The sequence below is a fragment of the Oryzias latipes genome, chromosome 11 (genome assembly GCF_002234675.1).
Source record: "Oryzias latipes chromosome 11, ASM223467v1".
Classification (NCBI taxonomy): Eukaryota; Metazoa; Chordata; class Actinopteri; order Beloniformes; family Adrianichthyidae; genus Oryzias; species Oryzias latipes.
The window spans coordinates 4,457,962-4,474,069 of record NC_019869.2 but is presented as its reverse complement, the minus strand read 5'-3'; the positions used below and the strand labels follow the sequence as shown (position 1 = coordinate 4,474,069).

Genomic DNA, 16,108 nt, shown 5'->3' with positions numbered 1-16,108 from the left:
AAGGAGAAAAACGGGGAATAAACCCGTCTAATTTTGATTAATTCAAAAGTATTAAATTGTGGGATACTGATGGGGTAACGCTAATAATAAATAATATTTTTAAACTATGAAACAGTTTGGAAACTTACCACCTAGGAGATTATCACTAATTAAAGATACAAGTATTTAAGCCTTAAGGAGCAAATATAACAACTAAAATGTTTGTCTAAGTAATGCATGAATAAAACAATTTCAAAATTTTGCCAGATAAATAAAAATCAATCTTTTACAAGAACAGATAAAGAGATTCTTAGCCAAAGAACAAGTTTATATTTCAGATAACCGATGCATCCTAAAGAAGCAATTAAGATACAGTTAAAAAAATACAACTTTATATGTACATACAAAAGGGTTGGCCTTGCTAAGTTTATAAAAAACATTCTTGCTAAACAAAGAAGAGGAGGGTAAGGCAGGCAGCCAAAGAGGGAGGTGAAAACAACAACAGTGATTGTTATGGGTTACATGCTCCAGACCATAAATGACAACAACAAAAAAGGCTAAACTGGAAGAACAGAGCTTTCTTTCTGGAAAATTCAGTGATTTGGCTTCAGAAAACTACTGGATCCTACATCATCAAAGCATCAGTTGGTTTTTAAAAACCCACTCAAATGTCTTTTTTTCAACAGGTTCCGTTGTGCGGCTCTTTGAAACGCAAATATGTAGCGAACAGCAGGTGATGAATCCCAGATAATTTGGCATTCGGATGGTTTTTGATGTGTGAAAGATAAATTCAGGGACAGTAATAAAGCTCAACTCACGGGCGAATCAAACTGATCAACAACACATTAAACAAACCACTATGGAACGTGAGATAACTCACATTGCAAAATCACATTCCAACTGTTGCTTTCAAACGCAAAGAAAGAAAATGTCTTTTAAAAATATTTCCCATCCAATTACATCCTGAAAAATACCTATTTTTCCCTAAAAGACACTTATTTTTGGAGTCTTTACTCAGAAATGATTCATTACTTTCACTCAAAACTGGTTGTGAATCGCTAATTAGGAGTATTTAACTAAGCAAATTAAAAGATGTTGAAAATATAAAAATACAAAAAATAATCTTTTTTTTTAAACCATCATGATAATGGACTAGTTTGCATTTTCATGTTTAAAAATAGTTTTTTTATATTTCAGATGAATTACCTCCCAGCAGAATGGATGGGGTTCAAACGTGTAACACAGACCATAGTTTTGATGCTAACAATAAAAAAAATAGATATTTTAAGAGTTAAGGCAGTTTTTCATGTTTTCTGAAATTGGGCTGCAAAAAACGTTTAGTTTTAGGTGTAAAAAAACTAAAGATATTAGGATGCTGCTAATACTGCTGGTAGTAAATGAGTAGAAATAAGATTAAAGGTAATTGCAAATTATTATTAGAGTTGTTTTTTTAATGAATTTGACTAAAAAGGTCATGTTTTTGGAGACAATAAAGCTCAAGACTGCCATTTGTTCATGAGGTAAAACAACAAATAATGCGTTTTGTCTCATTCACGTCTCAAAAGGCGCATTTCTTTTTCTCCTGATGCGTTTTTCTTTCTCTGCTGTATAAATGCAGGGATCACAGCATCAAAAAAGAAGAAAACATAAGACTAAGGTGTGGAAAAAGGGGCCAAATAACTATAGTGTTAAAAAAGAAAACGAAAAATGAACTTTTTTTTTTTAGAGTTTCTTTTGGTGGTCGACGTGTTTTTGTCCTGACGCAAGGATGCAAAAGGGTGCAAACATGGTCCAAAAATCTGTCCACAAATAGGAAGCAATTATTTCAGACGTAACAATTTCAGAAAAAGCAAATCTAAATAGGATGTAAACACACAAAAAAAAGCGTAAATGAAAAAGGACGGGAATACAAAAACGGTGTTAAAAAACGAGGACAAACTAAAACTCTAAATTCCTAATTACTGTTAGTCCTCAACTCCACACAAACCACCAGAATGTCTTCGTTCTCGTTCCATCAGCAGAGCGTGAAAAAACATCTTTTCAGCAACAACAAAGATGGCTGCCCGCATGCAGCACAGCTGCCCACGTCAACGCTGAAAACGCCGCCGTTTCATTTGGAGTCGGCTGCCAAAGCAAACCTGGGACTTTTGAAGGTCTCTTCCTGAGTGCGCCGCTTCCTCGTTTCAGAGCAGATCCCTTCTGCCGCCGGCGGGGAGGAGGCCAGAATCAAACACGCGGGATCTCCAACCAGAGGGTGCATGTAGATCTTCTCATCTATCTATTCTGGGTCTTCTACCTCCTTCTGAATGTTCCCGTCAGGGAGCCGCTGCATCCTGTCCTTCTCCCACAAGTCAGATCTGTAAAGGGACTCAGAACGCCCCCCTCCCGATTCGCCACCAGTCCGGTTCTCCTCTTGTTAAGATGCATCGTTTTGTCGGTGTGCGTCCCCACCCCCCCTCGCCCTGCGTCTTCCCTCCGCTCCTCCTGTTAGGAGCTGACCTGCGTCGCCTCTCCCCCCGTCTGCACCAGAGTCACCTGACCCTCCTCCCCCTCCATGATGATGCCTCCCTCCTGCAGCACCACCATCTCCCCCTCTTCCTCCACCACGCCGGCGGCTCCCTCCTCCTCGTCCTCCCCTCCGACCACCTCCTCCGGGCTGGCTGCGTTGGCTCCGGCGCCCGAGCTGGCGTTGGTGCTGTTGGCCTGACTCTGAGACATGGCCTCCAGCTTGATCCGGTACTCCTCGGCTTCCTGCTCCTTCCGCAGGAGCTGCTGTCGGTACTCCTGGGCCTTCCGGTTGGCTTCTTGCAGCTGCCTCTGCAACAACTCCTGATGAGAATTGGGAAAATAAAGCTGCTTTTAGGACTAAATGGTGTTTGCAGCCCACATTAATTTATTAATATGAGCTAAAACGAGACACTTTGGATACAATTATTATGAGTTTTTCCATCAGTATGGAGGAATGTTTTAGGACAAAAGCAGCTGGAGTGAGCCCAGCTCACTGTAAAACCAGCAGGTGGCGCATTATTGAAGAATTTCTATATCAACTGGTCCACATTCACAACAAATGTAAACACAGCTGTAGTCCAGCTCACATTGTCCCTGAATAAGTTCACAGCTGATTTTGTGCATTCATATTTTTTTAATTGAAAGAGCTTGAGTTCCACTTTTTCCAACCATTGACTGTATATGAGAACTGGACTGAGTGATTCCTGCCCCCTGGCATTCCAAACAGGAAGTACCTGCTGGCTCCAAGACGTCAAAATTCCACGGGCTTCTATGGAGAAATAAACAGTCATTCTATTGGTCGGAATAATCGTTCTTGCTCTCTCGCTCTGATACGTTTTTTTAATGTTCATGACGATTTATTTTGTAGTTCAAGTTATAAACGGACCAATCAGAAGCCTTAATTAAAGCGGGTGGCCCCCATAACCCAATGTTCATAGCGTATGATTGACAGATCTCGTGCAGACTGCTTTCACGCGATAGCGGTGTGGCCTTCCAATGAGCTCAGGCCGTACTGGCGAGGGTGGTTCCCATAGAAACGTTGACGACTCTCTGGCTCCAACATGGCAGCGTCCATATCACCAAAAGCAAATGGCGACTGAATTGACTTCATTCAGTTGGAGCAAGGAGTAAACCATTTGATGTCACATTCACTCGGTCCGGTTCTCAGATACAATCAATGCTTCCAACGCTTACTGTTAAGCTCTGCCCATTCGCCCTTTTATCTGGGCTATGGCGGTATCCGTATGTTGGCAACATTTTTGGTGTCCGAATCTCCAACTCAAAAATCCAGTGCCATGGAAATTTTCCCAGAAGTCTCTGGGAAAAACCAGTGTGATATATTTTCAGAAGATTGGCGAATACAGACCACAATGCATTTTGTTTGAACCATGTTTGGGGGGGAAAAGTGTTTTTTTAAATAAATCATTAAAATTATCATCAGAACACAAATAGTCGTCATAAAATGCTCGTATTAATAAGGTTTTCAATGAAAAAATAAATAAAATAAAAGGTTAGCACGGTGTTCACATTGATTTTAAAATCCAGGGTAGAGGGCTGCATTGGGATCGGGTCCCGCCGGGTCCCGCGGGACCCAACCCAAATCTCGCGGGATTGGGCGGTTTGAATTGTGCTGCGGGCGGGAGCGGGCGGCAAAAAAAACCCCCCGCGGGATCAGTGCTGCCATGAATATCTCATGAATATATATTAGCGGAGTACGTTAGGCTATGCGGCTGTTGGATTCTTATGTACTGAAGCTCCGTGAAGGCATCAGGTAGAGACGCCCAATGTCCTCTGTCATCTAACCTGTTGTTGGGGGTGTGCAACGCCCCGCCCCGCCTCTTACTAAGAGCGCGCTTCAGGCCGTCTGCGCGCGCACACACGCACACTTTGGAGGAGGAAGGACATGAATCTCTTTAGTAATAATATCAATACAAATACGTGTTTTTTTCCTGCGGGACGGGAGACGATACAAAATCAATGCATCTCTATTACTGTGCGGGACTAAATTCTATGAGTTTTGCGGGTGCGGGCGGGAGTGGACATACATATTGCGGGAGCGGGCGGGAGTGTAACGCATACGTTGCGGGAGCGGGCGGGATTGGTCAAAAATTCAGCGGGCGCGGGCGGGAGCGGGATTAAGAAAATAGTCCCGCGCAGGGCTCTAATCCAGGGCACTAGATAGTCCTGCATTATCTAGTTTTTTAGTAGTTAGGGTGGGAACTGGCAGACGAGACGACGCCTGACTTCATCGGCCGGAAGTGGCAATGATAGAATTTTACCCTAATCCTAGCCTCAAAAATGTTGAACTGTAGAGAAAAAAACCTTGATCAAAGCTTAAAACGGGTAAAATCAGAACCGTTAGGGTCGCCAGTTGAAATAAAGTCGTTTTCGCGCTTTGTGGTGGTGGATTTCTGGTTCTGGATGTTGGCGTCTGCAGTCAGTTCGTCTTAACTAGATTGTTGAATATGGACCACAATGCATTGCGCTTGATCGATTTGTCATTTGTAAAACCAAAAGTCCTTCACGTTTTCATTAGGACAGTTCGTGAGTAGTTTTTGTATTTATTAGGTTTTTACTTTGTCATAATTGGTGAAAAGAGAAATCAAAATTACATAAAAGTCCTGGATTTTCCCGCACTACAGCGGGTTTTCAGGAATTCGGAGCATTTGGAGTTGGGACATGGTCTATGAATGTGGTTTGGTGCACTAACAAAGCTACAAAACATGACTTCCAACCAGCCCAAGCTAAACGATTTCATGGGACCTGATTTTAACCGTTTCCTAAACAGCCATGAAAGTTTAACTTGGTGACAAATTTCAGAGGAATCTCTTATCTGTGCCGCGCTCACCGTCTCCCCAGCATCACTGTGGTTGTTGGTCACTTCCAGCTTCCTCTTCCTAGAGGGTGGAGGCTGCGGCTCCTCGGTCATCACCTCCTCCGTCACCGTGTTGGCGGGCACTGCCAGCACTGAGGGCGAAAACAGACCGACAGTCAGCGACACCGCGGCGCTCGCACGTCCGGGAAGAGACGGCGCGCGTCATTCATACTCTGCTGTCCGTGCTGCATCGTCACAAAAAACGGCTGCGACATCCCTCCGGTGGTCTGCAGGTTCCCGTGCTGGTCGGTTACTATGGTGATGACCCTCTGGCCGCTCTCGTTGACCATGGTGGTGTGCTGGATGTTGGAGTCCAACGCGCTGGCCGCCATTGCCTCTTCTGAATCTCCTGAAAGACATTTTTTAAAAACATTTTAACCATCTGAGGACGGAAAAAAACAAAACCATCACAAATTTTACCGATTCTACAGAAATCAGGTAAATTACAGCTTCGTTGACTTAATGTTTTTTTTTTATCTTAAGGCTAAAAATCTCCAAATATGCAACTAAATGATAACCACATACATGAATAATTATAGATTTGTACACAAATTTGGTCGTTTTTGCTTAATTTCACAAACTAACGCAGTAAATGACCTCGTTTTACAAATTTTTCTGGGACAAATAATTGTTTTGTTATTACACATTTGCTTTTTGTAGCTAATCTTTTGTAGCTAAAGCACATCATAAAATGCCCAAACCTGCATTGGCTTTGTTGAGGAGCTCGGCCAGGTTGACCACGCCCCCTTGGATGGCCGGTATCCCCTGGATGATGAATTGCGGCTGGTTGTTGGTGCTGCTCGTCTCTACGTTCATACTGACCTGGTTCATGTTTACTTGGTTTATGTTCACCTGGTTCTGCATGCTCTCCTGCGCAGACACACGCACACATACAACCCTTGTGAGTCACAAACACTTCGATTATGTTCACGTCCTTCCAGACTAAAATCAGAAACGATTTAAGGATCGGCTGCAGCTCAGCTTCAGCAGCTAATAACTCGTCTTTTGAGGAACATTAGTGAAAATATTCTTGAAGTTTGTGCTTTAAAGATGGATTTATGAAGAAGAAAACATAACATACATTTTTTAAAATTAGATTTATTTAAGGTTAATTCTGCTCGATCAGAATTTGCTTGTTATGGAAATCTTAAAGTAGCCATTAAATACACTTGAAAATGTGATTTTATTGAAGCCTATTTGTTCCTGTGCAAACGCTCACGCCCATCATCTTTTGATCTGATGGAGAAGTGGTGTTTTGGTCAGGATTATTCTTGATCTAGTCGTCTATGAGGGGATGCCTCAGAATGGAGCGGATCTTTTTCAGTCGGCGTTTTCTGTCTGCTCAACAATTTGAATTAATAAAATACTCAGAAATGCGATTTTAAGCTTAATTTTCTTTAAATATGTCCTCCGGGATGAAAACACAAAAAATACATTTTTTTTTATCGTTGTGGGTCTTCAAAGACTGAAGCCTCGGCGCCTTGGCGGCCTCGGCGCCTCACCTGCAGCAGCAGCATCAGCTCCGTGTTCTGGATGTCGGCCGCGATGTCAAACGCCGTCTTGTCGAACTTGCTGAGGGCGTGCACGTCGGCCCCGTGTTTGACGAGGGTCTCCACCACGCCGTGATGTCCGTGCTGTGCGGCCCAGTGCAGAGCGGTCATCTTCAGCATGTCTTTGGCGTTGATGTCGGCTCCGTTCTAGAAAACATTTGAGGAGACATTCAGCGAACGACGAAAAACTGACCTGTTTTGTCGAATCAACATGTTTCCTTGAAAGATTTGACACTCCCGTTTTTGTGGGATTTTTCTCCAGGTGTAGGATGTATGTTAAGAAATTTAAGCTCCAAATTGCATTTCTAAGTATTTATTTATTCAAATCGTTGTGAATCAGGAGCAGATGAAAAAACGCTGCTTGAAAAAGATCGTATTTGTGATGTAGAAAATACGCTGGGTGGGGCCACAAGCTCCATTCTGATGCATTCACTTGCAGACAGATAGATCCGTGTTCGTCTTTGTTTTCCTCGTCTGAGCTGGAATCTGGATCAAAACTGTATGACTGGATAGCCCCGATAAAACCCGCCATTTTTATTGCACCACTTCTGTTAGGTTGGGGCTGGGGCTTTATTTTGGCTAAAAATAGCATAATTAAAAGACCACTGGGAACATTTTTTAAAATAGACCCAAAGATGATTGGAGGTAAAAATACCAAACATTCTGTCAAGCTAAAGTCTCATATTCTGTGTATCAATGGCTGAACAGATCCCTTACCCTGACCAGCAGCTCCACAATGACTGTGTGTCCCTCGGCAGCCGCCATGTGCAGCGGGGTCCTGTCAACTTTAGTGCGGGCGTCCCTGCTGACGCCGGCTCTGAGCAGGACGTCTGCGGTGGAATAGTGGCCATGCTGAGCTGCCAGATGGAGGGGCGACGTGCCCAACTGTGGGGACGTAGCAACCCAAAAAAAAAAAGTGACGTTGCTGCTGCAAAACACGCTACACTTCAACTTTTTTGTTCAAAAAACGTTGCATTATTATTTAACGTAAAAACAAAACAAACAACAATTCATGAAGAGTAAAGGAAAAGATTCTGACCCAGTCTGTGGTGAACGGCGCCCCGTTGGCCATCAGGTTTCGGACCTCGTCATCCTGACCTTTTCGCGCCGCCTCCAGCAGCCTCTTCCCCAGATCCACGAGTGACATCTAGAGCAGACCAACAAAGATCACAGGAATAACCCTCCAGCATTGAACCACAACCAGCCCCGTTTAGCTTCACTACACAGAAGAAAAAATAAGAATAAAGTGGTTAATTAACAAGGATTGCTTCATTTGTTCACCCTTAGTGCTCCCCTCTGCTTACAAGACATTTTTGCTGCACCACTTATGTTAAGTTTAACATGTCTAACTGTCAAAAAGGTTAGACATGTTAAATGTTTGGTTTAAAACAAATCTAAGAAGAGTCATGATTGTGAAGTCCCAATGAAATCAATCCTTGGATGATTATAAATAGTTGAAGGGAGGTTCTTTCAGATTGTTTTAAACTTGATTTAGCTTTTTCATTTTACATTTATTCATTCATTTATATTTTGCATGAAGACTTTTATTCTTTGCTATGATTAGTAAAAACAGTTTGATCTAAGGATTTGTGATTTTAGTAGCAGAAAAAGAGGACAATTTTAAAACAAAAGTGACAAATTTATGACGCAGAATTTAGCTTTTTTTTTTAAATGCTTCAGGTTTATTGTAATATGATTGTGTAATATTATCGAAAAATATTTGTAAAAAAAAAGTTACATTAGAATAATAATAAAAGATATCAAGCATTTCCACAAAAACTGTTTTAAATGTAAATGATTTAAGTAAATTGTAAAGCAGTAGATAAAAAAGGCCCCAGGGGTTTATCCGGGGAAGTAGTTTAAAAAGAGTGGGGACATGTCATTATATTTAATTACCGCTACCTAAAGTATTGGAAAAACTACAGATATTTAACCCTTTCTAATGTCATTGATCCCACTGCTTCTTTCACATTGTCTTTTAAATTTATTTTTAGTTTGTCTGTACAGCTTTGTTCTTTGCAATAAACCATAAAAACAGTTTAATCTCAACTTTAGAAACAACAAAATGAATGCACTTTTATGAGAAAAATGTCAAATGTTCGACTCAGTAGTAGTTTTAGGTTTATTGGGGAATTATTGCTTAATACAATCCAAAAAATATCTTTAGTAAAAGAATGTAATGTTTTACTAAAAATTTAGGTAAACTATTAAAAACAAAAAGGACTAAAAGGGGTTATAATGCTGGTTAAGTAACATGAAATAAGCCTGCAAGCAATTCAGTTTTTACTTACTATTAAGTCATTTTAAAGTAATCTACAGATTTAAATTAAAAAAAAAAAATTATAAAGTGGGATAATATGAACACTCGAGCATTTTATTCCATAAATCAAAATGACAAAAACTGGAAAATTACATCAATCACATTTATGGAACCCAAAAAAGTCTGTGCCCTTCTGTCTGTGGGGTGACGTTGTAAAATAACATAGAAAGTAGGGCTACACGATATGAAGAAAACTTGCAATGTGCGATATTGGTGATTAATATTGCGATAACGATTCGCGGTATACAAACAAATAGCAAAACAACCAAAAAACATAATTTCCATTTCACTGCAACAGTTTAAAAATCATACTCCAACTGACCCTCGTCGACGTAGGAGGCAAACATCAAACATAAAAGGGCTCATCTGATGGATCAACAACGTAAACGGGTCCTTCCGATTGGTCAAATGCATAAAGGGATTTATTTCATTTATTCAATATTTCAAGCTGCCATGAGTTTGTTTTAGCACATTTAAGGTAAACATTTATTGCGATTTTTTCGCCGTCTTTTGCGGTATGCATATTGCACAGCTTAACGATAAATTTGCGGTATATTGTGCAGGCCAAATAGAAAGCATCACAATGAATACAAATGTGACACCGTTTTCAGAAGAAAATACAAACGGATTCTTTGGAAACATTTGGGAAACCTAATGGGACAAAGTGCAGACAAACGTGAACTCATGAGGTGGTTTAGGTGCCTTGATGCTTTCTACATACAGACGTTTATGTACAAAAAAATACAGTTACATTTGGGGTGGGAGTTAATTTTCCTTTTACCCACCCCCTTTTTTTGTAATGTTCTTGTAAATAAACGAAAATCAATAAATCAATCAATCAATCAGGAGGAATGTGAATAATGAAGATTAGCTTTAGGAAACATCAAACATTAGTTTACTCAGATTAAAACACACAAAGGTCTCCAAATACAGAACATATTTCTACCTGTCTGCCTTGTAATTCAGATCTAACTGCTGGGTGATCATTATCAGGCATGACAGCACTCTTTCAGCTCATGAACATAATAAAAAAGCTTTAAATAATGGAAAATTTATTTTTTTATTGTCATTTATTAAACAATATACTTTTATGGCACTCAACCCATCTATTTCAATAATTATATATGGTAAAAATAATATTATTTAGACTAAAAACGCAACGACTTTTAAGTAACTCCTCACTGACTGATTATAAATGGTCGAATATGTAAATAAAGACTTTTTCTTGAGTGAAAACAGAAGTAGGGCCTGTCCGATAATAGGAACAGGGACCTCTGTAAGCATTCCGTATTGCGAAACAGCGGGGACGGACGAAGGTTTTCTCTTCGTGGCCGAGGAGCCATTTTACGCGCCTTCATGGCCAGAAAAGAATCCGCCATGTGCCACGTACTCCCGCGTCTTCTCTATAAGCTCTCATCTAAAGCACGAACCGAGTGAATCCATCCACGTCTGCCACCCCGACATTAACAGTAGCACAGACAGGAAACCGTTTGATATTAAGTTGTTGGTTTTCCGGGGGAAGTCACATAGAAATTTCCTATTTTACACACGGAGCAGAAAAAAACTACTTCCACATCCGGTTAAGTTGCATTCTACAGCGTGCATCGTGAAGAAACCACTTACCGAAGACACATCTGGTGATAATATACAACAACTTTATTTTTTTAAAAAGCTATTCAGATGCAAAGGCCTAGCAAATGTACGTTTTATCTGAGAAGAAAGGGCAGGGCGGCTACTTACCGTATCCAGGTTTGTTAGAGGCCAGTCGGACTATTTCTTTTGCTAATGTTAGCACGCTAGCGGGCAAAAAAAAACGGAGCAACGCCTCTATCTGAGGCGATTATTTGCCCGTTTTGTTCTTTCGCGACAAGTAAAACGCCAGTGACTTGTAGGCTTTATTTTTAAATTGCGCAAAACATGGACATTACGCGCCACTGCAGCATGATGGGCTCCTATGAGCTTGTTTACTGCGGAAAGTTAGCCAGAGGCGTGATCAGCGAGCCGGATGTTGTCGATTTGACTTTCAAAATAAAGGATAACAATAATGCACAATTAGATTACCTGAAAAGACACGGTAGTTCTTTGTACTTCAACGCGTTTTTATTTACTTTTTTATGTGTACAAACCAAATAAAAAATAAATTTTTCTGTTACTTTAATCTTGATTGATTTATTATGAAAATATTGGGATTGTAGGATATCCTTTTTTTATGGTCCTGTTTTGTAGTGAGTGGCACATCTGGAGATAGAATTAGAAAATCCGTGTTTATCTGTTGAAAAATCTAGATATAAAGTGTTCGAGCAAAACTTAAAAAATACTACCCATTCAATTTCAATTTTTTTTTTTAAATTTCCATTTATTTGTGCATAACTAGGAACCGTTGGTCTTTTGTTTTGAAAGTCTTAGCAGGAAATGCATCTGTTTTGACCATGTAGCGCTCCGGCTTTTAGCATTAGCTGCTAGCATATTCGCAAGTAGATAGCTTACAAGTTAATAAAACGTAAACTTTAACTTCTCCTCGTTAACTTTTCTCCTTATGTGTCTTTTAACATCAACAAAACTCTTACACGTTTTATTCCTTGTTTTAAAAGCTTGAAAAAGATTATTATTGTTGGGGAAAAATGGCGGCTTGGCGACACCGGAGGTAGAAGCCTGAACGTTGCTAACCTCGTCGTAGGCGGGCTTTGAATGAAGACAAAAAAAAAGCAAAGGAAAACAGATCTAAGGTCGGTTTTTTGAAGAGTGGCGACGTTCAGGTAATATCAAACTAAAGATAACATCTGACCTCAGATATGTGTTTGATTTTCAAATTAATTGATCAGAAAACTCAACGAATCGATACATATTTGTTCTTAAATCCTGTACTAAAATGCTTATTAGTGCATTTATTATCAGTATTGTGTAAAAACAAACGAAAGACACATATTTCTTAGTTTTTCTTAAAAAGGTGTAAAATGCATTGTTTGTATATATAAATAAAAATGTCAAAAACTATATTTTGTTGTGTTTTTTGAATCAAAAGGTGAAATAATCATGAATTTATTGAGAATATTCTTCTAAAGAAATTATCAAAACGTTAATTTTAAGTTGAAATGAAACAGCTGTTATTTTAAATATTTACGAGTTAAAAATACATATTTTTTTATGTTTTTGTTTTGTGTGTGTATTTAGCAGACCTGTGAGTTTGCTGCAAAGAAATGAGGAACAAAGTGAATTATACAGTATTTTTTTATTTTATTGGGGGGTGGGGGGCTGCTGTGTACATTTCCACATTTGCCATTTCCAACAATAAAACTACTGTAAAATAATCAACCACCCACAGCGTTAACATTTAAACCTAAAAGCACATTCAACAAAAAATATTTAAGGCTTTTTCTTTTCTATTTCCTTTTCTTTAACCAACTGTTGGAGGAACTTGCATAATCGAGGTCACTTTTTATTGAATCTTATTGGGTTTACTCAGTAAATGGTCTATTTTTCACCTTAATTTTGGACTAAAGCCTTTGATTCTCTTTAAGACGCACATCTGTGAAGATGGAACAAATATTTTTGATCATCCTTTGCTCTGAAAAGGTAATAATTAAGCATCATTTTTTTTGTTTTAGGCACAGTAAAAGTGCACAGAGATTTAGTAGAATTTCAGAATAATTTCCATTAATTTTAAACCGTCTGATAAATGACTCCACCTGCCGAGTGAAAATAACTGAAAAAAATAAAAATGGAGTTTGGAGGTGAAATAAAACGGTTACATTTGGCTATCGTTAGTCTGAAGAAGAGCCGATTGGGGATCAGATGGAGGTGGGTCCATGTGGGGTCAAAGGTGAAGTGACAGGCAAGTGCGTGGAGCTCTTCAAAGCAGAAGGTTGAGGTCGGCCAGCAGAGCATCGACATCAGCGAGTGGCGCTCTCCAGTAGTTGAAGGAGGAAAACTCGGTCAGCTCTTCCTGTCAGAATGGGGAAAAATGGCAAAAGTCGTCATTCGGCTCGTTGAGGGAACCCAAACCACCAAGACAATCTGAACCTTCACCTCCTGACAGCACTGCTTGGACATCTTGTCTTTAGCGCCACTGAAAACCGGCTGAGGGTCCGTCAAGCCCAGATCCTCCAGTTCAGACAGGTCCAGCGCTGGAATAGGCTGTCTCCAGAACAGAAAGGAACCGTACTGGCAGTTGGATTTTTCCATCATGTCAAGACTCTGCAAACGAAAGAAAAAAGGCCTGATAAACTCTGTTTATTTATTTACAGCTTGCATTCGGAAGCGGTGTTTATTTTGACATTTTAACCCTTTTATTAAACAGTCTTTACGTGACTTTTACAGTCACACTTTGGCTGCTGGCTCCACCCTCGACTGAAATACCAACAGGAGGCAGCAGGACATGAAGGTTTAGCATTTACACCGAGATTGAAAACACCAATAAGCTTTATAATTTCTCATAATATATGTTTTGGTCCAAAAATAAACACATTTGATGGCATGTTTTTCATTTTATCAGACCAACAGATCTGATCCCTGATATGTCAGCTGCAGTTACAAGTTTATAGAGGACATAATACTAATAAAAGTGTTCAAAAAAAGGAAAAATCAATTTTCTCAAAGACAAATGTTGATCGTTTCTGTTGTTATTTGGTGCAATGATTTCACTAAAAAAATAAATCAAACAAGCAGCGTTTTTGTTTACTTAAAGGCATTAACGCATATTGAATTGGTGCAATATAGGTCTTTCTTTTTTGAATTAATTATTGGATTAGCCTTAGCCTTTGGCTAAAAAAGAAAGCACAGTCATCCTCAGTTATGGCCGACAGCAGCATCATGATAAACAGATGGAGCATAGTAAAGCAGCTTCCCACCATGGGGAACTAAACTTATGGTTTAGATTTTGAATTTATGAGCACAAAGTGAAACCTCTTATGTAAATAAACAACCTTTTTTTGTCATCAACCTATGAAATCTGTGGAGTTCATCATTATACATCTGAAGATTTGTCATAGACTGGTTTTATGGATTTAAAAAATAGTTATTTTCCATTATATTCCATTTATAATGGAGCATCTAGAAATAATTAATTTTTTTCATACATTTGTTTGGTTTTGAGAAACCTTGTTGAAAAGAACGGCTTAACAGTGCCATCAAGTGGTCAGGGTGCGCTACTGCAAATTTAAAAAATAGGCAAATTAGATGGATAATGTTAAATTTAATTAAATGAAGTTTTTAGAGTAAAACGACAAAATATTTAAGATTAGAATAAAACCAGTCTTATTCTAGTACATAAGAATGTGAATCACACAGAACAGTTAAAGGATATTATTTTATTTTGTAATTTTCTTTTTTTAAACTCTTTTTAAAATTGAACTCTCAGATGTTCAGATTTTAAGTACAAAGATTATGCAAAACATTTTTGGAAATTATTTGCCAAACTACACATTTTTTAAACTTTAGTAATTCTTAAATTCCTGGAGTTAAAGTGTCATAGCAGTGAATCAGAATTTACAACACAATGAAAGTCCCTGTTTGTGTGTTAGTACAGTACACATGTTTTTTTTTTTTTTTTTTTTTGGGGGGGGGGTGGCTCCTCTCTGCTTAAGTCAAATCTGCAATCACCCCCTCCGTATGTTGGCCCCATCTGGGCCTGAGCTGTTCTGCCCTCTGAGGCCCCAACAGGACTTCCACACTAATGACCCTCCTGTCATTAGTGTGGAAGTCTCAGTTAGTGTGGAAGTCTCAGTTTCACCACAAAATATTCATCATTTAAAACCAAAATATAGATTTAAAAGCATGAAATTGTTGAAAAAAAAACTGCGCATAATTGTTTTTTTCTCTCTGACTTTTTTATGTTTAGATGAAGTTAATGATGAAGATGAGGGTTCAAAACCCTTCATGACTGCAGTCTGGACCATAGGTCTCGGTGGGCGCGGTTGTGTGCGGCGCGCAGCGGGATTCCTCCATCAGCTGTTTGTGCGCAAATGATGCGCCTTTTTTCCCCCCTCGACACCCAAACAGAAAGTGGGTCATCTCTTCTCACAGGACTGAAATAAACCCGCTGCTCACATTTCTGCCCCGCATGAATTCAGGATGGAGGCCGATGGGCGCCGTCCGCGGGTCAGGTGCAGCGGGGAGCCGCGTCCTGCGGATCGATGGGACCAGGCTCTCATCAATGCGCGTTTGTCAATCAAGTTAATTGATTTTCTAATGAATGCTGGAAGCTGCGATTTTTTGAGGCGTTGGCTGGAGCTCGAGCGTCGAAACGCTGACAATAGCTCCACAAATCTGACAAAAATGAACGAAGGATAAAACTCTCAAGTCGGATTTTGATCCCTTTTTGTGTTAAAAATGTTGATTTTGCATCTATTTGAGGCGATAACCAGCATTCAAATCCTCCGATGAAAAAGACAAATTGTTTAAAAATCCATCCCATAATGAATCTAAGACGTTTTTACCTTTTTTTCGAGCGGATTTTCTGAATTTTCAAGGTTCAGCTTCTTTGTTGCGACGCTTTTTGTTGTCAGATGCCGTTTTTTTGGGGGGGGTGCGATGCTGCGGGTTCGGCCGCTGCGCCAAAGCTCCGGGTCTGCACTGCGGCATTTCCGGGAGTGGATTTCAAAATAAAGGCTTAAAGATTGAGCCGTTTCCTGTGGAAGAAAATGAAACCGAACATGACGCGTTTATTCTGTGTGGGAGACAATTCAGAGAAACCGGATGTACTTCACACTGTTTATTTATTATTATTATTAATGTACAACCTTATTTTAATGAAATTACAATTGTGTTTTTTCCCTCGCAATATTAATATAAAAAAAATCACAAATTAACTTTATTTTAGTTAAATGTTGACCCCCCCCCCCCCCCGCCCGCATAATTTGACGATGTTATTTTCAGAAT

The 16,108-nt window shown here is 39.6% G+C and overlaps 2 protein-coding genes across 3 annotated transcripts; both read right to left on the bottom strand.

Moving 5' to 3' along the window:
- Window positions 1-286: 286 nt before the first annotated feature.
- Window positions 287-11,237, bottom strand: gabpb2 (GA binding protein transcription factor beta subunit 2). Of its 2 annotated transcripts, none has more exons than XM_020706958.1 (8): window positions 10,663-11,237; window positions 7,952-8,059; window positions 7,630-7,797; window positions 6,865-7,059; window positions 6,064-6,232; window positions 5,535-5,711; window positions 5,336-5,454; window positions 287-2,808 (listed from the first exon to the last, which is right to left on the bottom strand). In XM_020706958.1, the coding sequence occupies exons 2-8, from the start codon at window positions 8,057-8,059 to the stop codon at window positions 2,467-2,469; spliced, it is 1,278 nt and encodes a 425-aa protein (XP_020562617.1). In that variant the 5' UTR covers window positions 10,663-11,237; the 3' UTR covers window positions 287-2,466. The 2 variants fall into 2 exon arrangements, with proteins under 2 accessions (XP_020562617.1, XP_004073965.1); XM_004073917.3 differs by having other exon boundaries at window positions 10,973-11,237.
- Window positions 11,238-12,442: 1,205 nt separating this feature from the next.
- Window positions 12,443-15,798, bottom strand: mllt11 (MLLT11, transcription factor 7 cofactor). The gene is made up of 3 exons (XM_004073739.4): window positions 15,667-15,798; window positions 13,259-13,426; window positions 12,443-13,175 (listed from the first exon to the last, which is right to left on the bottom strand). Exons 2-3 carry the CDS (start codon window positions 13,415-13,417, stop codon window positions 13,083-13,085), a joined length of 252 nt encoding a protein of 83 aa, XP_004073787.3. The 5' UTR covers window positions 13,418-13,426; window positions 15,667-15,798; the 3' UTR covers window positions 12,443-13,082.
- Between the last annotated feature and the right edge of the window lie 310 nt (window positions 15,799-16,108).